We start from the raw sequence: 27,158 nt of genomic DNA, 5'->3' as shown, positions 1-27,158 counted from the left end.
AAATAATGGGCCCGCCCTTTCAGCACACATCTCTAGTTACATTAAACGAGCTGTGCGAGGCGTGGAGAGTGGATCTGCAACATCCATTGCCAGATGATGTTTGGTATTACTGCTGCCTCTAGACCAAGGTGGTCTCCCACAAACACAAACTGTTGCACTTTAAGTTTCTCGGGCACACCTACATGTCCCCCAAAATCATGCTAGGGTAGACCCCTCCCACCCTTCTATATGTCCCAAGTGCAGCGCCGACGATGCTGACTTTTGTCACCTGGTATGGACATGCCCACATATCCACAGTTACTGGTCTGATATTTTTGCACAACTCTCCCAAATGCTGGAGGTAACATCGGTCCTAGCGTCACTGATAGTGTTGTTGGGTTATTGGCTCAAAAGTCTTATATTTTGCAACACGACTAGTGAACGTTACACTCTGTTACAACCCCTCACATTTCGCCCATGGAATATCTGGCAACCCCTCCATACCTACCTGCAACGCGTGGGTATATCCTGACAAGACTGATCCAACTGGACCTACAGCCCCCATGCTTCATATGCATTGCTCCTATTACCACGATTTGCCCTCCATCTGCAGCACACTGATTTGTTTTCTCCCTAGTCCAGCTGAAAACGCGATAAATCACTCCCTTACACAGTAATACCCATCCGGGCTGACAGTTGAACATTAATTATGGCTACTACTCTGGACTTATGTTGTACTTTATTTACTCAAAGTTAGATTTCTAAAGGATAGTCTTGTATGTTTTTCGATAATGGGACCTGATGTAGCAGGGGAGTGGTACGAGTCATTTGCACACATTTTCCAGTCCTGGCGTTTTAAGATAGCACAGCACTACTCTGCTGGAGGGAATTTTTTTTATATAATTCCTAAAATACAATGCGTTGTGTCCAAAACGACAGAGCTGGCCAAAGGCTTCGCATTTGCTTTACAGTAATGTAAATATTAAGAAGATAGGATCGTTAAAAAAGACACTGTAAATTAAAAAGTCCTATTACTTAACTTGTACAAATAAAATGTAATTTTATATTTTCTGTAAATGCAAGTGTTTTAAAAACACCACGAGAGAGTGCTTGTGTGTCAAACAGCTAGTAGACAAAAAGTGCCATGGTAAACAAGCTTATATCAATAACTGTGATGGGAAAGCGTGACAAGAGCTTATATACTAAATACAATCACAACACAAGCCTCGTTCAGCTCGTATAAAAGCTGTTTCCAAACCAAGCCTGGTTCGCGTTTTACTGCTTATAGTATTTCCAAATAATTACAGAATCGATAATCACATGATCAGTTATAAAAAGAAATTAAACAGAACAAGCATTTGCAATGCAATAGGTCTCGCATTAGGAAAGTTGGAGCTATTGGTCTTGTAAATGACAATTTTTTTATTTATGTGTTGGTTTTGAAAATAGCAAAATTAATAGCTTTGTCATTTACAATGCAAATAGTTATAACTTTCGCAAATGTGACACCTATAGCATTTGTAATGCAACATGTTTTGTATTTACATGACCTAGATGTATTGATATTACAAATAACAATGGCTTTTAATTTTTTTAAATAATTAATACTTAAATAAAAGTGATTGTAATTTATAATGGCAATAGCTTAAACTTTTGTAAATAACTTTTGTGAAGATTATGTTCAGTGTATTTTATTGTGACGAAAATCCAAGAACAGAAGTGAAATATTAACATATTTTTGTAACATTTGTAATAAAGCTTGAAACATTGAGAGAACATATTTGAACCAGTTGTTGAATGGTTGCACAGATCGATGCTGTGATGGCGAGGAGTGATGTGGTGGTGCGGAGTGGTGCTGGGTAGCGCTGAGTGATGATGTGGTGATGCTGAGTGGTGCTGAGTGGTGCTGTGATGGTGCTGAGTGATGCTGGGGTGGCGCTGAGTGATGCTGGGGTGGCGCTGAGTGATGCTGGGGTGGCGCTGAGTGATACTGGGGGGCGCTGAGTGATGCTGGGGTGACGCTGAGTGATGCTGGGGTGACGCTGAGTGATGCTGGGGTGGCGCTGAGTGGTGCTGTGGTGGTGCAGAGTGATGCTGTGGTGGTGCTGAGTGATGCTGGGGTGGCGCTGAGTGATGCTGGGGTGGTGCTGAGTGGTGCTGAGTGATAATGTGGTGGTGCTGAGTGGTGCTGTGGTGGTGCTGAGTGGTGCTGCTGAGTGGTACTGTGGTGGTACTGAGTGATGCTGTGGTGGTGCTGAGTGATAATGTGGTGGTGCTGAGTGATAATGTGGCGGTGCTGAGTGATAATGTGGCGGTGCTGAGTGATGCTGTGGTGGTGCTGAGTGATGCTGTGGTGGTGCTGAGTGATGCTGTGGTGGTGCTGAGTGATGCTGTGGTGGTGCTGAGTGATAATATGGTGGTGCTGAGTGATAATGTGGTGGTGCTGAGTGATAATGTGGTGGTGCTGAGTGGTGCTGTTCTGCTTCCGGAGGAGGAGGTGGATCACTGGAGAACCCGTGGGTCAGCAAAATAACTCAGGAATGCACAAGAGGCCGCTTCCTGCGGTGCTGAGCCTTTTTAAACCTGATAGACTGAAGAGCAAGGACTCAATCTCAGCATCAACTCAACAGCCTGTGATTCTGGGCAAATCACTTAATCTCCCTGTGCCTACAAAAAACCAGACCGAGCCGCAGTACGCTCCCAAAAGCTATGGACCTCAGCAAGAGGAGAGGAGGATAGACTATCGTTGGGAAGAGAGAAATGATAAGTGTGGAGGAGGAGGAAGTGGTGGTGCAAACAAGGAAGTGGAAAGCAAATGGAAAGGAGGAGGGAGGAGAGGTTGGACAGAAGAAGTGGTGGTTGCTGATTGGTACACCTGGCCGTGAGATAACTGTTCAAAATCTAAATATTTGTTGACAGCCATCCCCGGGAAAGATGTTCCAATCTGCATTAAGACTTCCATCGAAAATCACGTTTGCTCAAAAACATGTAAGAAACAGGGCTGCTGCATTAGAAACAAGACTGGTGATCCCCATGCTGCTGGGACTCTTCCTCTGTGCCGCAGCCCACCACTGGGTCGCCCCTATCAATCTTCAACTTGTTTCATTCTTGCACCAATGTACTGTTCCAGAAATCAGCAGGGTGTCCCAAGATGAGAACAACATAACTACCGTGGAGCAGTGCACCATTCACACCAGGTGAAGCACCAACTCTTTCAATAAACCCATCTATACCCCAATGGCTAAAGAACCTAAGAGAAAGCAGTGACAAGCGGAAGATCGGAGCCTCAAGCAGGAGAACAACAAAAATGCATTTATCATGAGCTGTAGATGGTCCAGCAACCTCAGTGGTGAAATATTTACAAATCTAACAGTTTCTGGGCACTTCAAGTGATAGAAAACCCGCAAAACAGAGGACTGTCCCTCACCCTGGCTCTTCATTTCGTGAAGCATTATTTTAGACTGCAACTTTTTACACCCCCAGTGCTCTATAAAACAGTTTTCAGCAGCATAAAGAGAGAAATAAACGCTTCTCCATCAGCAGACATGTTTAATTTACTGAATACGCTTATTTTTTATTGTTAATTGTCCTAATCTAAAAACAACAGAACAGTTAAAAAAACTGTACAAAAAGCAGGCAGTCCTATTTGCAAAGTATAATCGACTACTTGCAGCAGGCACAAACAAATAATTAATTATAATAAATTCGCAGTCTAGTTGGAGAATATACCATTACAGAGCTTTGCCGGTCGTGATTTGACTGCATTTGCCAAATGTGTCACAAGAGTTACAGGGAGATTTCAGAAGGGCATATAACACACAAATAAACAGGTTCACCAAAGAGAATAATTCCCCTTTCAGAGTCAATAAATAGGTACTTTATTTGGTTAAATAAAAACCACAAAAGTACATCACATGCATAAAAACAAAGGTATAAGAAATATTTAATCATAAATACATATCGTCAATCTTTAAATTCTATAAAAAGATTCGATTTTAAAAAAAGACCTTTGCATAATTACTGCTGCCTGGATGTTATTTCCTACTTCTTGGAGCATCCACCCAAAAACTTGCCACATTAAAGCAAAAATTGGGTGACTGTAACATTTGAAGGTGGATCAGGGCTAGTTTTACCGGCTAAAATCCCTTCTCTCTGAGCAACGCTAAAATATAACGTTGTCTTAGGGTCAGGTAATGATCAAAGAAAAATATAAAGTGCACTGTATCTTGGAACGAGAACTCATCACATGCGCATGGGCCTTGGTTTTCCACCTTATGCTGCTCGTTTCAGTGAAGTACCCTGCAAAAAAGCATCTTCATAATGACTCTTCCAATGCTTATTTACCTCCCTGCATTGTACAGCTCCGTATTATTTTCAATGAAATAAAAATGTCAGCAAAGCACACTGGAAGAGACAGGCAGAGGACGATGAAGCAATAGCCGGGGTATAGTGTTGGAACAAGGCTCACAAGAGGCATCTTTATCTGTCATACTGTGATAGACAAACTTAATTAACCTCTGCCAGTCACTTCCAGCGACCATTTGAGAGCAAGGAGCTGACCCATAAACAATATGTTACCATGAGGCTCGCCAGGGCTCTGACATCTGGAGATATAGCCCTATCAGCAGTATCGGAAAACAAAACACTTAGATTCGCTGCTGCAAGATATATAGATTATATTAATGTCACACATGAGCTGTCAGAAACATTAAGACACTTTTAGCATAAATCTGCACGACCCTGAAGAGTCTAATGCATAATGTATTGCTTGCAGGACGAGCTCGAGACAGCTTTGCCTTTCTGCTGTTGCATTACAATACATTTTTGAGTAATTGTTTTAAAATGATGCACTTCTGAAATACATTTAAATACACACACAAACTCACTTATATGTGTGTGCATGATGCAATATTAAATGTATGTCAATTGCTACTGCACAAACCGTAGAGGCTAAAAAGCATACTTTATAATTACAAGAAAATAATCAGAGTCGGACTGGACCATAGAGCGGCCGGGAAACTGAAAGTACGGCCGGCCACCAGCCAGCCATGAATAATTAGGGAAGGCGATGCCGCACAGCACACGCTGGGAGAAGTCCTTTGATGTGGTGGCGGCCGTGAAAAAATGCAATTAGAAGGGAGGGAGGGAGGCTGATGCGCGTGCTTGTTTGGTCACGTGATTCACGTGAACTCGAAGAAAACCACACGAAAAAACCTGTGGTTTCACAATTATTTTGAGCACTTGAATTCTCGCTCCGCTCAATGCGCATGCCATTGATAGGTCGCAAGACCTAAAAATCAGGCTACGGTTTACAAGGCAAACCCGGAAGTTGAGCACATTACCTTACAGGAGGCAGCCATTCAGCTAGACATCGCATCCTGTGACTACAATTCCCATGGTGCCTGCACTGGGGACTACAACTCCCATGGTGCTGTGCTTACATTTGAGCCATCCAGTGCATCCCAAAACATGGCGAGTTTAACATTGAATGCAGGCAGCGTGTAGTGCAACTGGTTGGAATCTCCGAGGATCTGCTTGCAGCACTCATGTTAATTATGTTCTGCTTGTGGCGTAGTGTGTGTTCGTGAAACTTGTAATCAGTAAAATATGCTGGGACAGCGCCACACGGATTTGGCTCTGATGGCTCATAAGTTTTAATAATCATTTCACAGCTAGTCGTGGACTCAAAATAGCGCTGCCGAACCTACATAGTCTGGAGTGGGATTCAAAAATTATTCTAAAGTGTGGATGGTTTCATCACCATTTTAATACACCACAAGTTTCAATTGAGAAAAATCATTTCTTGTTATTTTTGTCTTTTAAATATGCCTAATAATATGCTTTTGACTATTGACAAAGATAAGGTGCACACTGAAGCGCATGTGCGACTGGTGAATAAGCAAGCAAGTAGAACCTTTTGGCAACAAGCATTGGCCGTGCGGCAGTGAAAGTGTCAGCAGGGGGAGGGGGCATGGGCGATTTCCTTTCGGGAGCATGCGACCATATGGCGTGACCATATGGCGCGCGCGCTCCCGAAAGGAAATCGCCAAGATGTGCACGCGTTGCAATGCAAGCAAAGCAACACGTGCTCTTCTTTGCTGAAAAAGCGGTGCCAATGGCATTAGGTCCCCTCCTTTGCAAAGCATGTGCGTTGCGTAGGACCAGACCTAAAAAGCAAACATCTGCCAAGTCATTTACTGCTTTTGACATTATCTTGTATTCACATCATATTGCAGGCATCAGCCATGCTGTAAAATTACCAATTGTAATTTGTTGGCTAACTTGCTAGACTGCTAATTTCCTGTCTCTATGCATTTTTTCATAAACAGATTCAGTTGCTAAGTCACTTTGTTCCACCTCCTGTTTTTTAAGGTGTCCGAGGCATGGCTTTGTTCTTCTATTCGCATGCCTGCAACAAGATTTGCAAATGCATGGGACTCACGCCCTTTGATCACTCACCCACAGAAAAGGCGGTCTTAGATCGGTGTAATAGGTTGCTGGTAAGTCATTTTTTAATCAGGAAATAACAATTTGAATTATCTAAATAAATGAAAAAGTAAGTATCTGAAAAAGTGTGAGCTGCTGGCATAATAAATCTCAGACCAATTTTCACAAGTGCAGCTAGGAAATAGGCTTATCCAACATGGTCGAACCTTATGGTCTAAGTGAGAATATCCCAAGATAGCTGAGGTTTGCTTGCAAGACATATTCATCTGCTTTGTACCTATCTCTTCTTCGCTATGACAATGTTGACACCATCCTGCACATGATGTTTCGTGTGATTTAGGCGTGTTCCCCTCCATTAGAAGATGGTGTAACACGTTAAGGACTGTAGGTACTCCATCCCAGAGTTAAAGGTATACCTTGCACCATTTCTGAGTTGCTGGTGCAAAGAGTTATCTTTCCCCTTTGAATTAATTACAGACAATGCAAAATGTGTTTATTTTCGAACTACTTGATTCTAATGAGTTAACAGATGTCAAAAGCACCTTCGTAGGGAGCAAATCCAAGGGACCTCTAGGTCTCTTATATCTCAGTCATTCAAAAAAATGATCACCCTCTCGCCCTCCCCGCTCCCCATTGTCCTTCCAAGCAACTCCAGATTTCCAACAGTATTCACAAGGAGACAGAACTGCGGAAAGAGGTCCTCTGCATTTGTTTATTCTTTCCAACAGCTTACCTAATAGTTAGATAATGTGTAAGTCTTTTGGAAAATGTGAATGTATAGCCCAGTAGGCCTCTGCAATCTTGTTGTCTCCTATGGTTCTTTGCGTGTTTATGCCTACAAAGAGATGGAGTTTTGCAGTTAATGATATGAAATAAATACTTCTGCCATCTGTGAGACGCAAGACCTCCTGGTGCTGCTCGCGTGGTGCTTGGCATCTATACATTATGCGTATTATTTAACTTTCTAAGACCTTTCTGAAAGACTATCATTCCATAAGATTAATTTCATGAGGTTTTGGTAACCTTGCTGTGCAATTAGGTGGCATGGGAATTGGCTCTCCGCCTCGCCGCTAGTTCCCAGAAATCAGGGAACTCTAGAACGCACTGGTCTCATCTTGACAGATACGTCCTTCACATCCATTGAGTGTCTCAGGGGTACATCATCAAGAATTTATGTGGCTGAATGGCTGGTGTGCTTGGCTTCCACATCTTCTCCCAAGGGTAGAATGTGAATCAGATTTGACACATCCCCTTTGTCAAAATAAAATGCAGTACAGTTTTAACAGGGTGATGCAGCGCCATAATGGCTCTAGACTGCTAAGAAAATATGCAAAACTTTCTACATTAACTCTTGATATTGCTCCAAGAGAGATGAAAATAAGGGAAAATAAATGTGACTTTCATGGCCACCATCCTACTCATAAAACCGTAAAAGAATTTAAGTATCTAAGCATACACAATCCGTCCTTAACTGCAGATTGACTGAAAGCAGCAATGCTCCTTTTAAGCAATCGGCAAGAAATCTTAATCCATCACATGGTTTGACTGTAGTGACCATTAACATATGAGATACTTCAAGAGTAAAGAGATTTTTGGTTTAAAGATAGAGAAAGGCATGTAAATGGCAAGAAAACAGATTTTTAAGCCGCTCAGTAAATTGTCTTCATGGTCTGCTGTGAATAATGATGGATTCTTCTACCTTTTAAAGCAATCCGCTAAGACCGTGCTGCGGGGGACGGAGGAGAAGTGTGGGAGCAGTCGTGTGAGGACCATCTCGGGGAGCAGACCACCTTTGCTGTCCCGCCTGTCAGAAAACTCAGGCGATGAGAATATGAGTGATGTTACATTTGACTCTTTGCCCTCTTCCCCATCCTCTGTAACCCTGCAAGGACACCGATTCGACCTTCTCAGTGAGTGAATATTCTCTATTTCAGTCATGAAACTTGTCGCTGCAAGCACTGATTTTTGCTTTTTAGAGAACTTTTCTATGTAGTTACCCAATAGATGTGGCTTGCGTTTTGAGTCCTGTATAAAACATTAATAAAACGTCTGCTACAGTGGAAAAAAAGCACACCCATGAGGTAAAGAATATAATATGTAAATATTTAGTGTACTTTTAAGACGTGAAATAGTCCCACATGTTTTTCAGTGCAAGTATTAAATAGGGGGCAGAGTGATGGAATGATATATCTAAAAGCCAATAGAATGAGATGAGGCGCTAATAAGGAGGAGGAGCCAAAGCCCTATATATATTTTAAAGGGGCCATCTAGTGAATGAGGTCATGCTAGATCTCAGAACCCCAGTTGAAATCATGAAACAAACAAACATTCTAGAATCCCCATTGTTGGTGTCTGTTAAAGGTGAAGGACTGGGCAGAGTTGTTTCATTGCACTTGATTGCCCTTTGAAGCAAATGGAAGTCTCTCCGACAGCTGTGCTGTCAAGCCAGACCTAAAGACATGTGCGTTCCTAATGAAAATCTGCAAACCAGCAACATGTGTCGTGCCTTGATTGGGAACTGAAATCCCTTGCCAGTGGGTTGATGAGGGCTGTACTTGTTGCAGTTTAAAAACAAGCAAGGTTTCTTGGCACAGTATAATAAAAGCATGGAAAGCCAGTATAGAGAGCGCACTGCATAAATGCACCTTGACAGGGGCAGGAACTGCGGCACTTGCAAGTTCCATCCTTTTCCAGACAGAACATGCTGCAAGGTATAACTGTCCTTTAGGGGAGCTATAGATTATTCTACGCTCGTAACATTGAGAATGTCGAGCACATACCCAGAAATGTTACAGAGCTGACATATACCAATAAAGATTTGTTTATTCTTTATTATAACTCACCTGGCCTGGGTGGCAGCAAGGACATGTGGGAAGACAAAGGCCAGGTCAAGGCAGAATTTCAAATGTTGAACTTGTAATAAAAAATGTGTCTATGGTAGTAGTTTACGTTCACTTTTTGAAAAGAAACTAAATACTGGTAAAGCCTCGACCATATATCCTAAAACAGCAAGCATTGACTTCTGTGATTTGTGGAGAGTTAAAAATGTTTGAGCACCGAGAGTAGTTCAGGGAATTAAGCTAAATATGTTCTCGTACATTCTTAGGTCTGGTGCCTCACATTTGCAGTATGTTTATGAGCAGCCGGTGTCACTTTCCTCCATGTAATGCAAGCATATTATGTTTCCCCAGGCTGGCCTATGTTCAATGAGGAGGATGACCTGGAGCACGAAGACACCAATGAACTTGATAATCAAAGGGTAATGGATTATTATCCAATTTCCAAGATATCTATATAAGATACAATTATTTACAATTAATGTAAAATCATTTATATAGTCCGTGGTTATCTTGAAGGCCCAGCCCAATTGTGCAGTATTTGGAGCCCCCTTTTAATGTGGAATACACATTCAAACATATCAAAACTGATCTGTGGCAGTTCTGCAACCACCATGGCTTCCGGGACTATTGTGTATTAGTTACTGGTGAATGGTAGAACGTAATTTACTGTAGATGTAAATCATTGAATTGTGAGAATGTTGATTGAGTTAGACAAAACAAGCGGTAAGGAGAGAGGGAATAGTATATTGGGAAAAGATAAGAAGGGAGCATTAGGCTCTGTCCTGCTAGTTGCTCGCTTATGCAGTTCTTCGAAGCAAGGTAGCGGAACAGCACGTGCTCTACCCTTAAGTTACTTTAAAGTTCTGCAAGGAAATGGGGAGAGGAGGAGAAGTTGCGAGAGTGGTGTAGGGAACAGAAGAGCAGGAAGCAGTTCACAGGGGATCTGAAGCATATTTAAAGGACTTTCTGGTTTATTGTGGGTCTTCGCTTGGTATTTCTTTTCTCTGAGTATAAATCCCTCAAAACCTTTGACTTGAAAAACTACCAGAGGGCACTAGACACTGTACATGGGTAGAGCACTGAGACAAGTCTAATGCTGTGCCTGACCTGTTATCTCTTATCTGTGCGTAATACTGTTGTATGTGTGCTCATTCATACATGCACTCCTATATGTATGTACCAACATGTAATGTGTTCCTGCACTGAAAGCTAGGAGGGGTGCGACGTGATGGCAGTGAAGGGATATTTTCTTTTCAAGTTAGGGAATGGGAAATTATGGGCTTTAGGTTTAACAAAAATTACATTAACAAACGTCTTCACTAAATTATGTGTATGTGTGTGTGTGTGTGTGTGTGTGTGCACACTAAAGATCCCTATGCATTAAGTAATATCATAATGGCATTCTTTTTTTGTTTTTACAACAGGACTCTGAAAACGGTGGCGACAGTGGCTGCCCAAGTGAAAGACGTAGTGAATCAGAAGATATGGATCCACGAGAGAGAGTATGTATTGATTTAGCCGGCTTTTCTAATAACGTATTCTTTATTTAGATCCAATCATGTAGACCAGTCTAACAGATGGGCAAAATTGTTGAACTCTGCTGCACTCTTTTGAACAGTGACTAAATCAAATGTACAATTTATGTTGTCTGAGATCGTTTCGCATTCTCCTTAGTCATTTGTTAAATGATAGCAACGTGGATGCACCATTTGTTAAGAAGACATATCCGTCATTAGATATTTCTGCATTCAACTTAAACTTTCTTATTTGAACCTTCCTTTATTTAAGTGACTCCGATCCATTATCCCCTTCAAGAATATTATAACGCTATATCAAAAATGGTGTCACTCGAAAGAAATAGCAATATTAATAAAACAGACTTCACTCAAGTGTAAGTCTTTCGCCATAAGAGGACAGTTGGACCAAAGTTTGTGTCTTTTTTTCAAACAGCACTTCTGCTAAAAGTAAACCCTTTGTTTATGCTGGTTACATGCTGGAGCCCCACACTAGTCTTACAAGCTTTATCAGCGGAAAACAACCTAGAGAAAATCCTGTTGTGAAAGTCTGTTTTCGATACCTCCAAGACAAACCTGGTTAAATTACATTACTCGTCATTCAGTATCTTACACTATATTTGTTTTAGTTTATTCGTAGCATGTATTGGACTAGATACATATGCTTAGCATTATCCTGCCATCTAGTGTTGGGCTCGGACGATTACAAGTTGTTTTTTTAGGTCTCGCCTGAGCCAATGCGCTTGCGCATTGCTCCGGCGAGATTATAGTAAGCGGAAAAGAAAAGTCTACCAAAACGGCTGCGGATCGCATACAGTTCATGTGATCAATGCGCGTGCACACCATCGCCAACCACATAACACACCACCATTTGTCTGTGCCCCCCCATCAGACCTCAAAGGAATGCGCTCCGAACTTGCTGGCCTCGCTCGGGGACACCATCACATCACTCGGGTACACCATCACATCGCTCGGGGACACCACCACATCACTCGGGGACACCGCCACATCACTCGGGGACACCACCACATCACTCGGGAACACCACATCACTCGGGAACACCACATCACTCTGGGACACCACCACATCACTCGGGGACACAACCACATCACTCGGGGACAGCACCACATCACTCGAGGACAGCACCACATCACTCGGGGACAGCACCACATCACTCGGGAACACCACCACATTACTCAGGGGCACCTCCACATCACTCAGGAACTCCACCACATCACTCAGGAACACCACCACATCACTCAGGGACACCACCACATCACTCAGGGGCACCACCACATCACTCAGGGGCACCACCACATCACTCAGGGGCACCACTACATTACTCAGGGACACCACCACGTCACTCATGGGCACCACCACGTCACTCATGGGCACCACCACATCACCCTGGGACACAACCACATCACTATGAGACACCACCACACCACTCTGGGACACCACCACATCACTCTGGGACACCACCACATCACTCTGGGACACCACCACATCACTCTGGGACACCACCACATCACTCGGGGACACCACCACATCACTCGGGGACACCACCTCATCCCTCTAAGACATCACCACATCCCTCTAAGACATCACCACATCCCTCTGGGACACCACCACATCCCTCTGGGAGACCACCACATCACTCAGGAACACCACCGCATCACTCGGGGACACCACCACATCACTCGCGGACAGCACCACATCACTCGGGGACAGCACCACATCACTCGGGGACAGCACCACATCACTCTGGGACGCCACCACATCACTCTGGGATGCCACCACATCACTCTGGGACGCCACCACATCACTCTGGGACGCCACCATATCACTCTGGGACACCACCACATCACTCTAATACACCAACACATCACTCTGGGACACCATCACATCACTCTAATACACCACCACATCACTCAGCCCAACCACATCATCACTCAGCACCACAACAGCACTGTCCTTGCTTGCTACCAACAAGCATTGCCATAGCCAATAGGACTCGCATTAGGAAAGTGTACGCTATTGGCTTTGTGAATAACAATGCTATTAATTTTGATATTTTCAAAGCCAACACATATTTAAAAAAATTGTCATTTACAATACCAGTAGCTCACACTTTCCTAATGCGAGTCCTATTGCATTGCAAATGCTTCTTTTTCATAAAAGTCTTCGAGTCACGAGGTATCGTGTGACTTCTCCTCTGGTGTGTATTGTGCATGTTCCTCAGCTCCTTTGTTAAATTTATTTTTTCCGCCATCGGGTTTGAACGTCATTATAGCAGCTCTGGGACCGAGCTTCAATCCCCACCAAGGTCTTGATTGGCTGTCTTTTCTCTCCAGATCAACAAATCTCAGATCTGGACGACAGCAACTGGTGCTATCTATCCCTTCACGGCGCCCACCCGTTCTTCTACTTCTTCATCTCCATTATATAGCACTACGTTTACGAAGGATGGAAAACACGCCCTTCAGTTTTTGCCCTAATTGCCACGCAAAATATTCCATGCAAGGTCAACACAAAGCCTTCAACCTATGTTTGTCACCGGAGCACAAATAGACCTCCTGTGAAGCGTTTTTGGCATTACGGTTGAAAAAAAGACACTTAGGCAATAAAGGGAGCGTCGTTGGGCACACAAACATGTAGCGACGCATGGAAGATGCACTGGATATCTTCAGGGACCACTCACCACACCCCAGTCAAGAGCTAAAAGACTTAGAGGCACAGACAGCGCCACTAGATGTGTTAATACTGCTGGCTAGCAGTGGTGACAGTTCGGACTCAGAGCCCGACTCCCTACGTTAGAGGCACGTGATTACTGCGGCAAAAGCCACCAAATCAGCTTTCAGAGCCTCACTGCCTTGAAGTTATGGAAGTCTCCATCAACAACCACACAAACAAAAGTCTACTATGGCTGGAAAGCCTTCGACTAGTGGTGAAAAATGTAAAGTTTAAACATGTACATTTTGGCACCTGCACCAAAACAAAGTTCCTCGGCACAACCGAAGTCAAACAACGACTCGGAACCGAAAAAAGAAACCTCGGATCTGAAAAAAGTCTCTGGACCAAAACATGGTTTGTCCGCAAATGCTTTGGCGCCTAAACCAACACATAGGGCGTCGGCACGAAAACGCAAATACAAAAAACAGCAAACAGTAAAACAGGCTCTTCAACGCCCTCCACATCCTCGATGTCAAAATCTACTAAGAACACTACAGAGCCACAGAAAAAACAACTCAAGCCCATTCTTGAAGGCTTGCAAGACAAGTTGGACAAGGGACAAAAGACTTTCTTAGGGCACCCTTATACTGTGAATCTAGGCACGAAAAGACTACCACCTGCTTCCCTCACACTTCTGAAGAGGAAAAAGTATTTTGAGGAGGACATTGCTGAGCCTCAACACACCCATCAACAAAAGAAAAAGAAGGACAGAGGCACACACCATATTTCTTTCCCCCTTCTCCTCCTACACCGCCTAATTTTACTTCTCCCCCTATTCCATCATCTCCTGTTCCAGCTTCACCTACTATACATTCAAGGCCAGTGCAGGCACCCTTGCCAGAACACTTGCCTTCTGAGCAACCATTACCTTCACCAAATCAATCACCTCAAAGTGACCATCAACATGAACAGTACAATATCCCTTACTTCATAGATCCACAGGGAGATCTCAATACTGACCCACGGGACACTTATGATGGTGATGATACATCAGCTTATAATGATATTATCAGTAGCGCTGCTACTTACCACAAAGTAAGTCTACACACTATTCCACAGGAAGAGGATTTCCTGGAAGAAACACTTAGTAGTTCACAAAGGACAGGGCACTCGCACCTTATGCTAAAGGTATACTGTCATCCACTCAGGACATATTTAAGCTGCCTGTTAAATGTAGTAGTCACCCCTCCTATTGAGAAGAAATATAAGGTATGTCCACTGGGCCCTAAGAATATTTAGGGCCAAGTGTCACCAGATCCACTAGTGATGCACACTGCCATAAAACGAGAACATTTCCAAGGCTCAGGGGATGCACCTCCAACAGATAAGGAGAGTAAAAATATGATGCAGCAGGAAAACGAGTGGCAGTGCACACAACCAATCACATGTTATAGCAAATTCTGTGGGACTACTCACACAATATAATCAGGTCACATGGGATGAAATATAGAAACTACTGCAACACCTCCCTAACCAATACCAAGAATGTGTAACACAATTTGTGGAAGAGCGCAGGGTAATATCTAATGCCACTATACAATGTGTTTCAGATTCTGCCGACCCCGCGCCTGAGAGGTTAATACTAGTATCCTCATTAAGTGTCCTGCATGGTTCAGAGTATGTGGCCAGACCTACAGCAGCATCTGCTTAATTTACTTTTTAATGGGCAAAGGTTATTTGTACCACAAGTGGATGAAATGCTAGAAAAGCTCAAATAATACACAGAAACAGCTAAAGCAATGGCGGCCCTAGAAATATATACCACACCATGGTTCCTTTCGTAGTGGTCAATAAATAGGTACTAACAGAGGAAGTTCCTCCTCTGAATCAAACATTTGCAGTAAGGAGAAGGGTTCCTATCAAAGACAATTTAATACAGGATTTTCTATGAAACAAATTGTATAAATATGTAGATGCCTTGCAACCACTACCAAAACCCATACCCCGTTAAAACCTTGAACACCTAGACTTCCCCCAACCACATATAACGGCAGTCGGGCGAAGGTCACAAAACGTTTAGCAACAATGGCAACATCTCACTACAGACCAATGAGTGTTGTCCATAATCAAAGATGGGTATTGTTTAGAACTCAAACTAACACCACCTACAACTCCATCAAAACCATATAAAAATGCCAAAAGAACATCTTACACTTTTACAGGAAGAGGTTCCTTCTTTCCTTCAAAAGGAGCAATAGAAATAATGCACTTACAACATCAGGATCACTTTTTCTTATTCCCAAAAAGGACAACACTTTAAGGCCTATCCTAGATCTCAGGCCACTAAACAGGTACAACTCCTTGGAACACGTTCACATGCTCATACTACAAGAAGTAATACCACTGTTCCAGCAAGAAGATTTCATGACCGCATTAGAGCTCAAAGATGCATACTCCATTTCCCCATTCATTCAGCATTCTGCCGTTACCTACACTTTCAGCTAAGCACCCAACACTATCAATTCAAAGTTCTACCATTCGGGGTCACTACAGCACCAAGATTGTTCACAAAGTGCCTTGCAGTAGTGACGGCTCATCACCGAGACGGAATCAATGTCTTCTCATATCTAGGTGATTGGCGCAAAAACCCAACCTACCATCAGTGCCTTCAACACACTCAGCAGTGATCAGCCTTCTACACAAACGAGGGTTTACCGGAAACTTACACAAGTCTCACTTGCAACCATTGAAAATTCAGCCTCTCCTAGGCACAACTCTCAATTCAGTTACAGCCAAAGCGTATCCCAGTGCAGAAAGAATAACAAAAATTCATACAAACATTACCTCTTTATCAACCACAAGCTCATCTCACAGTAAGAATGATGATGGGTCTTTTAGGCATGATGGCTTCATGCATAGGCATTAGTACCACATGCTTGTCTACATATGCGTCCCCTTCAATGCACTCTACAATCTCAATGGTCTCAAGCGGACGGGCATCTACAAGATGTAATGTTGATAGGGCCAGCAACTCATCGTTCTCCCCATTAGTGGAACAGCAACAACTTGTTGCAACACCGGCCTTTCAAAGCCCCAATTCTGCAGATCACCCTTACTACAAATACATCTCTTCAGGGATGGGGTGCACATATGCAAGATCTCACAGTTCATGGCCTATGGGCAATAGCTCAGAAATGTCTGCAAATCAGCCATCTGGAGCCACTAGCAATTCGACTAGCCCTCAGAGCCTTTTGCAATCACTTGCACCACAAGATAGTGCTAATATAAACAGACAATAAAACTGCAATGTATTATATTAAACAACAGGGGGGCGCACTCCTTACAACTATCTTTCCTCCCAAAGAGAATCTGCCACTGGGCAATCTACCACAAAATCCACCTTGTAGTAGAATACCTACCTGGGACCGACAACGACTTCGCAGATGTGCTCAGCAGAACACGCCACATTTCTGTACAAATAAACAAATACGGCCTTTATCACCTACAGTACAACATATTAGGCTATCTTTTCCATCTGCATCAGGTGGCGCTTGTTTACACATCCATTATGCTACACTTAGCAGCACTAGCGGCCTTATCCCACCTTCCACTCCACATGCCCCAACCTGGAACCAAAATATTGTCCTTTCCAGGCTTATGGGGACGCCATTTGAACCACTCCATTCATGCCAACTACAATTCGTAACTTGCAACGTTGCATTATTAGCTGCAATCCCCTCTCTCAGAAGAATAAGTCAAATGCAAGCACTCACTCTGCAAGAGCCATTCTTTAAATTTTATCCAAACAAATTAGTTCTAAGAACTAACCAAAAATTTCTACCCAAAGTACTATCGACTTTTTATACAAGTCAAGCCATAGAGTTGCCAGTGTTCTTTCCTAACCAAGACACAGTAGCAGAAAGGGCCCTTCGTACATTGGATGTTAAAAAGGGCTATCATTTTCTATATTGATAGAACACAATCATTTAAAGAAAAACACAACAGCTCTTTGTTGCTTTTAGCAAACCACATCAAGGGGCAAGAATATCCAAAGCAGGAACTGCTAGAGGGATAGTCAGATACATTCAGACATGCTATCAAAAAGCCAAAAGGGTGCTAACATTACCACCACTGGCTCATTCTAATACGTGAACAGGAAACCACTATGGCTTTTTAAGGAAATATTCCAATAGAGAATATTTGTAAAGCAGCTACATGGAATAACCCACATATATTTACTAAACACTATAGTATTGAATTAGCAATCAGCAAGCAAGAGTGGGCCAAGCTTTACTTCAAACATTATTTCAAACAAGTAATTCAACCAATCACTAACCACAGGAAAGGGAGCACTGCTGTACATTTAATGCTAAGTATATGTATGTACGGCCAACACATGCTGAAAATGGAATATGCTACTTAACCTGCAAGCATCTATTTGGAGCGTGAAGTGCTGAGATTCTTATGCACCCACCCGCCTCCCCGAAATATTTTTGTTGTATAACTTCAAAGTATTTGAAACATACTTTACACGCTTAAATTTAGACACACATTCTCTTTATTCTGTCACTTTATTGCTCCTTCTTCCTAACGCTCACCCGATGAGCCAAAAATAGTCTAACAAAAGAGCCAAGGAACATGCTCAATACACACCGGAGGAGGAGCCACATACTTTGTGAATCAAAAACTTCTTTGAAGAAAAACTACCTGTAATCGTCTGAGCCCAACACTAGATGGCAGGATAATGTTAAGTATTTGAATTTACAGCACTACATGCTACAAGTAGATGCTTACAGGTAAAATATTCCTTCCTTATTACTATAACTGAAAGTGCTGAGGTATAATGGGCTGGTGGTCAGTTTGAGGGATCAGATATGAAGAGGGTTATTTATTAAGGGCTGAATCAGGCTTGTGTGGCGCTCTGCAGTTTTGCCCTGCATCTGTAGGCTTTTATAACTGTATGTGTCCTGTGCATAGATGACATTACAGAAATCGATTGTTTTCAACAATTTGCACAGTAATTTGAATGAATGTGGTTGCTGCGGGCTGAGGGGATTCCACTTGTTAGCCTCTGCTGGTCCATGAGTTGTTGAATCTAAATTTCCTGATTTGCAGGTCTGTACTCCTTGACAAAGGACATGATTAGAATGTCTGTCTGTTATGAGACACTGTTTAATGTTTCTTTACTCAGGCTGAGAATTGTTTGTCTTCATACCATGACTGAATGACCTTGAGCATCAAAAGGTGCTTGCTTCATACCAGCAATACAAAGATATGTGCCTTTCCAGTGGTAGGTCACCATAACACTTCGGCCTTATACTCCATATCTATTATAGCCTTCCATTGAAACCCTCAGAAAAGGCGTGGAGGATGGCCACAGGAATGGCATGTTGTTATATTACAAAGGGCCATTATAGTTCGAATAATTCAAGATCCCAGAATGTATTGATTAACCTCATGCGCGCTAGCGGAATTCCGCTCGCACGCTGAGATTTTAAAAAACGCATGTTACGTGACGAGCTGGGCTCGTCATCAGCGTGCGAGGAGGCTACGCCATGACGAGCCCAGCTCGTCATCAGCGTGGAAGGGGTTAAGAATGTACAGTTGGTAACAGCTGTGGGTCAATGATAAGAGCATTCAGAATTATGTTCCTTAGTGCACTTCTGCATGTGAGTATTCCTACAGTTTTCATTGTTAGTTTTATAACATGACTTTAAATAAAGCACTTATCTTGGGAGCCTGTTGCGGTATTCTGAGCTGCTTCACTGTCTGGTGGCTGACTATCTTTGCCTTCGCTTTGTAGTCGAGGGAGCGTATTGGGAAACAAGCTTTAATATGCTATGCTGTTGATCTTAATATGTGTCATCTTTTTCTGGTATTGTGGCCCACCATTTTGTAACAAAAACTTTTAGAGCCTTGTACGGAGGTGCTTCACATGAAATATATGGAGGCCGTGAAGCAGACCTTCCACTCATTTCTCCATTCCCGCTGTGTATTGGTGTGAGAGTAGTTGCTGGAGGGAATCTTCAAATTCTTATTATTTCAGCATTACTAAGGTATCAAAATCTGGTATGCTGTCAGCTTGTACAAGTAGAACGCGTTTATCAGAATGACGATTGTAAGCGAGATGCTGGGGACTCCTGTCCATTTGTACAACAGCAACATTACGTGTTTTTTGTGTTGCTGAAGGCAGATTTCCTAGCTAACATGATGAAAGAGAAGGGGGGGGGGCAAAATGACATCGGATATAAAAATAGAAAAAACTTAAAAGTGGGAGAAATACCAGAAAACGACAGGTCAAACTCATCTGGAAAGGTCTGGAACCACTGGCAGTTTATTTTCATGGCACCATATCTGATTGGACAGAGGGTGCTCATTCTTTCTTTTGCAGTTGCCCATGTGCCTTTGGGTAGTGTAGTATTAGTAATGGAAGAAATATGCATATCTCAAGCACCAGTCATTTATTAGGAATCTATAAGATTTTCCTAGCCCTGGCATATTTCTGCATGGCTCAGACACCGAAAGCAGCTTCTTAGCGCATGTGAAGACATGGGGCTAGTTCACAGAACTAATCTGAGACAAAATCCTAAACTTACTACTGGTATTCACAGAAGGCACTTACAATTTTTGGTATTCGCAGAACTCACTTACAACTCCTAACTTTACATCCGCAGTCAGGCCGGAATGTCCGCACCCGGACAGAACTCTTCGCACCCGGACCGTACTCTCCGTCTAGGGCCGTACTCAGCAGCTTGAGCCGCAATCTCCGGCTCAGGCCGGATAAAGTGTAATCAATGGGTTGGAATGCAATTTTTACAAAAAGGAACATTAGGAATGGGTGATAAATGGTAGAGGAGGTCATGAAAAATAGTCTGTGCAGGGAAAAGGGTATGGCCAGACACTACATCATAACCCAGAAAGGTTTGCTCCTTTGTCTCATGATACAATTTGCTCTCCCTTCAGTGTTGACTGTAGTGTCAACACCACAGTCACCTCTAAGGGTGCTTCCCTTGGTATTGACTGTAGTGTTCACACCACAATCAACACTGAGAGAACCACACATTTTGCACTGCATGTACCATGATGCAAGGGAGCAAACATTTCTGGGTTAATGATGTAATGTCTGGCCATACCCTTTGATGCAGTTGTGCGACTGGATCATAGAATTCAAAGAAAGAATGTAGCCTTTGGCTGAGAATCTGGCCGACGAGGTTACAGTGCGGAATCTGAACGTACGAGTAATGTGGGTAATGCATTCTTTGACTCTATGTGCTTTTCCAGGTTGAATGAATTAACAACATTTTTACATTGCAATAGGGTCACTCAAACTCCAACAGAAGGCGCGAGTCTGAATCTGAAGACAGTTTTGGAAGGGTAAATAAAACGCAGTGTCCTCCATAAGAATTCCACTCCATCATAACATGTTCCCATCTTGTTTTCTAATCTCAAATCATGCTATTAGTTGATCATTTTCTTTTCTTCATTTCCTGCTTTCATTTCATTTCTAACTTTTTGTATGTGTTCTTTTAATTTTTCAATTAGAGAAAAGCTGTTGTAAATAAACCCTCTGTGACCCCTAAAAACAGTCCCCGGATGAAAATGGTGATTTTGCATGCAAATCTGATGCACATACCTTTAAGTTTGGTTTCTAACCACTACCCATATTAGATGCGAAATCTGTTTGCATTTTCACACTCTATATTCCTAGTTCGATGGTTTGCGTACATGGAAGGACAAGCATTATTAAAATATTTTAGGATAGTTCTTCTGTAATTGCTCTTAACCTGATTTTAATGAAGGGGATTTAGTACTAAATGATACATGCTACAACCTTTTGGTTTTGTTATGTCGCGTTAGAAATCCTTAAATAGTTTATATGATTTTTTTATGGCCTAAGGGGAACTTAGCCGATCCATTCTTCCTGTCGCAGTCGTTCAATGTAACCAAACCATCTACCTCTGGAGCAAAGTCACTTAGAATTGAAGTGTGTGTTTGTGAAAAGTGTAAACTGTGTGCTGGCAGCCAACAGGTTTGTAGTTTTGGTTTACACCTTGGGTTTGGGTGTGCTTAAGAACATGCATTTGTGAACTTGTTAACAGGTCACTGTCAATGGCAAAGTACATGCTTGTGTTATAAAAATTCTGTTCCGCAGGGCGCAGCACGCGACAGCAATGGAAACTGCACTCTGCATGCTGCAATATTTTTTAATTTGATCTGCTAACCTAGTGAAAGAAGCACCTGATCGCAGATACAAATACTTATTTTCTCTGCATGAATTGTGCTTTGTGATGAGACCGCATCATCATTAATCTTTTAATGTCTGATTCACACACAAAAAATTGAATTGGACATTAGGAATTTTAGACATGTACATATTGTTTGGGATTCTCCAAAATCCCATAGTATATACATGGAAAACTATCAAGACTGTATATTTTCAGGTGTTTTATTACTTTTCCTAATTCCAACTCCTATCGTTTGCTTGCAGGCATACAACATGGTGGTTTGTTGGTCATTTTCTTAACTAGAAGAGCGCTTAATATATTACATGGAAATAAATATACAAGGGAAATAAGAGTGGGAGAAATGGATTGGGTGTGTTTCTAAGTACACACAAAGCTCAGGCCAGGCAAGTGTTCCCAACATTACTAGTGGCTATCCCTGTCCATTCCATAGGGAACTACCATGCTCGTAGCATGTGTATCTGTAGATACGAAAGTGGTTCATACTCCTGCCATCTGGTGTTAGGCTTCGACATGCACAACTTGTTTTTGTTCGAAGAAGTCTTTTCGAGTCAGGAGGTGTGGTAACTTCACCTATTGTAGGCAATACACATGGGCATCGGTTCCATGATAAGATTGTTTTTCTCCTCCGTCTGGTTCAGATGTATATACTGGAAGTCCGGTTCGATGCTACTAGATGTTTTTGCCGGGCTTTTGGCACCGTCCTTTGTCAGTCCAAGCAATCCTTCTTTTTGTCGGTCTGCTGTTTGGTGTTACTACGACACCATTCTGTTTTTCTGGCCTACAAACTTGTACAGCATGGCTCTGCCCCTTTGACTCCATCACCCTCAAAGTCGAGAATGTCCATGTGATGGAAAGGACTCCTTTTTTGGTTCTGTCCATCTTGTAATGCCAATTATACCAGGACATTTTGCCCAAAGTTTGTACCCTGTGCGTTTCTCCTTATCACCAAGAGGAATCCTATGCGATGTCTTGTGTTCCATGGCCCTTCAGAACCATTGGCGCGTCTCATTGCCTCAGCTTCAATGGTGCAGTGCAGAGGAGAGGAAGACATAGCGGATATCTTTGGAGAATGCGAGGAGGAAGCTCTTCAGCAGCCAGGCTCGTCAGAGGAGGCCGACTTGACGATGAAGCCAAAAGACCAACGCCCGATGCTGAAGACTGCAGTGAGTACCACTGCCACTAGTCCTTCTGAAGCATCAGCATATAACTCTCGTGCTTCTTCAGATGGCTCTGGGTCTACACTGCCTCATTGCCATGGTCAGTAAAAAATGACAGAGCCAGATAAGACATCCTCACAACTCTTGGTGCTGAAGTCCACATTGAAGCCTTGCCTCTTGATGTCAACTGCCGCTTCGGCGCCAGGTCCAAAGACCTCGGTTTGGCCACACTCTTGAGTCGAAAACTTCATAGCCGAAATCCACTTCGGGGTATTCTGGACGTTGACCCTCTTTGGCTCCATCCAAGCCATCTTTGGAGGAATTCGACCAATCCATCCTGCAGCGGCTCCAGGAACATTTAGAAGCCAACCAACAGAGGAGCCACATCAAGCCGGGCACAAGCAGGATCCTGGCTAACCCTGCCCCTCCATATAATGATCCCTGCAGGAGGAGACTCACTTTAAAAAAAAATGTTTTTATTAAACAGAACATAAGAGGCAATAATGCATACAGATGAAATGCCAAGTATTACGTAGATCAGAAGAGCATAGCGGCCTTGTTCATCATTTAAGTTACATATTAGGAACATAAGCATTGTCGAATCAACATTAGCAATCTGTACATGGCCAGTCTGTGCTATTCCAAGTCACTACCATCGCTATCAAGGCTTCGAGGCTCACAAATATTACCACGAAAAGGAGACTTACTTTTGAAGAGGCCCTCAACCCTCCATCTGAGCCGACACTCAAAAAGGACAGAGGCACCACTCCACTGTTGCCTGGCTCTTCCTGGCCTGCTCCTCCATCACCTCCTGCTCCACCTCCTCCTCTGTCCTCTCCTACCCTACCTCGACATGTTGCTTTGGTACCCTCACACACATTCCCTACTGGGATCTCCATATTCAGGGGATGGGGACTGTCCAGGGTCTCCCTATAATCCCCCTGATCCACCCTATGACCCCAGGGCTCCAGACCCTTCTGATGACTATCAGGCAGATCTCCAAGCTGACACTATCCCAGATTTGTATCCACCAAGCCCTCTCCCCTGATGATACTACCTATTATCTCGAGGTTCTACACAGGGCGGCTGCATTCTATAAAGGAGAGGTACATGTTCAGGCTGAGGGTGATGATTTTCTGCTAGAAACCCTCTCCATAACACTAGAGGTCCCTCCAGTATTTGCCTTTGTTAAAAGGCATGCTCAAGACTGCTGGGGACATCGTCCAAGAGCCTGTAAAGTCATCACACCTGAGTTGGCAAAAAATTAAAGACTTTTCCCTCAGACCCCACCTACATCAAAGGGCAGTTACCCCCTGATTCCCTGGTGGTACATATGGCTGAGACCAGAGCAAATTCCCTGGGTTCAGGGATGCACCCCCTCCAGATGGGAGAGCAAGAAAACTGATGCTGCTGGCATGTGTGCCACACAGTAGCGCATTGCAAGCTCTGTGAGCGTACTCTCCTGTTATGAACACGCTCACTGGTTCCAGATGGAAGATTTTATCCAACATCTCCCAGAGCAATACTGCAGGTGTGGTCCGGGGCTTGTAACTGAGGGGAAGATTATTTCCAACAACTGGTGCATTCTAGATGCTGCAGACACAGTTGCTTGCTGCATTAATTCTAGTCTCCTTCTCCACCTCCATACATGGCTACATGACTCAAAGTTTAAACCAGAGGTACAACAACACCTTGTTAATGTGCCCTCAGGTCGATGAGATGCTCGAAAAAATCAAGAAGGACATCGATACTGCAAAGGCCATAGGTGCCCTGCAGACTCCTACTGCCTGTTTCTCCTTTCTGCCTGTCTCTCCTTTCAATGCCCACAGTGCTGTGGTGCAACCAAAGCAGTTGCCACACCTGAGACGTCTACCACATACACCAGACAATAACAGAAGACTCCTTCACAGGGTTATTACAGGGGAGGGGACAGAGGGGGCATTGGCAAGGGTGGAGGCAAAGGGGCAGCTCCCAAAGGAGCCTTTGCACCCAAAACAGTGACACTCTTCACCTTCCCTCTGACCATCCAACACCTGTCGGGGGCAGGTTGCAGAGGTTTCTGTCTCACTGGGAGACAATTACCTCCGACCAATGGGTTCTAGGCATCTTACAGGAGGGATACTGTTTAGAACTCACCCAAACACCACCCAACATTCCCCACGCACACTCAAGTTGTCCACAGAACACCAGTGACTGCTACAAGAGGAGATGCATGCAGTACTTGCCAAAGGGGCCATAGAGCTAGTGCCATATTCCCTGTACTTTCTTATTCCCAAGAAAGATGGCACCCTCAGGCCTACACTCTACTTCCGGTCCCTCAACAAGTACGTTCTGTCAGAACATTTCCACATGGTCACACTTCAGGATGTCATCCCTCTGTTGCGGCAAGGCGACTTCATTACTGCCCTAGGCTTAAAGGAGGCGTACTTCCATATTACCAGCCACCCCACCCATCAAAGATTCCTGCTATTTGTGGTAAGTGGACAACATTATCAGTTCAAGGTGCTACCCTTTGGGTTAATATCAGCCCCCAGAGTCTTCACCAAAAGTTTTGCAATGGTAGCCACTCACCTCATCCGGGGTGGCATCCACGTGTTCCCCTACATTGATGATTTTCCTGAACAAGAGCGCCACACAGCTTCAATGTCTGGCGCACACGCCGACAACCATAGATCTTCTCCACAAATTGGGCTTCAGGATAAACATAGCCAAATCCCATCTTCAGCCCCTTCAGGTACAACCCTTCCTCGAGCCTACTCTAGACTCAGGGGTGGGGAAGGCTTATCCAAGCTTTGCCAGGGTCAGCACTTTTCAATATCTAATACCTCTTTTCCAGACAGATCATCAGGTAACGGTCAAGACAGTAATGCGTTTGTTAGGCATGATAGTGTTCCGCATCAAAGACTGCGCCTCACGCCCAGGCTTTTGACGCAGAACCATGGAGAAATTCAGCATCCAGATCCGCAACAGCTCAACCTGGCGATCTGGCTCCTGAAGTCTTAGAGTTTGGGTACCTCAACCTACCTCCTGAATGCATGGACATCATCAAGGAGGCAAGGAAACCAACAACCAGAGCATGCTATGTGGCAAAATGGAAGCGTTTTGTCATTTACTGCACCACCAATGACATCAACCCGCTAGATGCATCTATCCCTAACATCATTTGCTACCTGCTGCACCTTTACAAGTGCAAGCTAGCGTTCACTTCGATTCGGATACATCTATCCGCCATCGCAGCTTACCTTCAAAATAGGCAGCATCTCTCTCTCTTCAGAGTGCCTGCCATTAAAGCTTTCCTTGAAGGTCTGAAACGAGTCATTCCCCCAAGAACACCGCCAGCTCCGGTGTGGAACCTCAATGTAGTCCTCACCAGACTAATGGGACCACCATTTGAGCCACTACACTCGTGTGAACTACAATTCCTAACGTGGAAAGTAGCTTTCCTGATTGCTATTACGTCACTGAGGCGTGTCAGTGAGCTACAAGCGCTCACAATACAAGAGCCATTTATTCAAATTCATCCAAATAGGGTAGTGCTACGTACTAACCCCAAATTCCTTCCAAAGGTGGTGTCACAGTTTCATCTCAACCAAACTATAGACTTGCCGGCATTCTTCCAAAACCCGCAAACGGTAGCGGAAAGAATGCTCCATACGTTAGACGTACGGAGGGCGTTGATGTACTACATAGATAGGACACAACACTTTAGGAAAACAAAACAGCTTTTTGTTGCCTTCTCACCACAACACAAAGGCAACCCGATTTCCAAAGCAGGAATAGCCAGATGGATTGTTAAGTGCATCCAAATCTGTTATCACAAGGCCAAGCGCACTTTAACAATACCCCCAAGGGCGCACTCCACACGCAAATTGGGGGCATCCATGGCTTTCCTAGGGAACATTCCTTTAGAGGACATTTGCAGAGCAGCCACGTGGATTACACCACATACCTTTACAAAACACTACTGTGTTGACGTGCATTCCAAGCAGCAAGCTGCTGTAGGACAGGCTGTTCTCAAAACACTTTTTCAGGTTTCTGCAGCTGGCACGGGCAACCGCCGCTGATGGAGGGACTGCTATATATTCTATGCTAAGATATGAATTTAGCAGCCCACATGCCTCGAACTGAATATGCTACTTACCAGTATGCATCTGTTCTTGGCATGTAGGGCTGCTAACATTCATATCGCCCACCCTCCTCCCCGGTGCCTGTCGCAGCTGCAGATATACTATTGTATTCAGTCATTAGCATGGACATCATTTACACTTTACACTCCACAATGGCGAAAAACAATCTGGGGAT

The 27,158-nt window shown here is 43.6% G+C and overlaps 1 protein-coding gene across 6 annotated transcripts in view; it reads left to right on the top strand.

The window, feature by feature from the left end:
* The window catches only part of EEF2K (eukaryotic elongation factor 2 kinase), a 259,662-nt gene that overhangs the window by 176,394 nt on the left and 56,110 nt on the right, over positions 1 to 27,158 (top strand). For 2 of the 6 annotated variants that reach the window (XM_086940766.1, XM_086940765.1), the window contains 6 exons: positions 6,352 to 6,479; positions 8,135 to 8,336; positions 9,618 to 9,685; positions 10,691 to 10,768; positions 20,771 to 20,827; positions 20,996 to 21,055. In XM_086940766.1, the coding sequence (XP_086796892.1) occupies positions 6,352 to 6,479; positions 8,135 to 8,336; positions 9,618 to 9,685; positions 10,691 to 10,768; positions 20,771 to 20,827; positions 20,996 to 21,055 (593 nt within the window). The remainder of the gene's footprint in view (positions 1 to 6,351; positions 6,480 to 8,134; positions 8,337 to 9,617; positions 9,686 to 10,690; positions 10,769 to 20,770; positions 20,828 to 20,995; positions 21,056 to 27,158) is intronic. The other 4 variants (XM_086940768.1, XM_086940769.1, XM_086940767.1 and 1 more) reach the window with 3 other exon arrangements.

This window comes from Lissotriton vulgaris, chromosome 10, assembly GCF_964263255.1.
Source record: "Lissotriton vulgaris chromosome 10, aLisVul1.2, whole genome shotgun sequence".
Taxonomy (NCBI): domain Eukaryota; kingdom Metazoa; phylum Chordata; class Amphibia; order Caudata; family Salamandridae; genus Lissotriton; species Lissotriton vulgaris.
The sequence above is the reverse complement of the archived record's forward strand: the minus strand, read 5'-3'. Positions and strand labels throughout refer to the sequence as shown.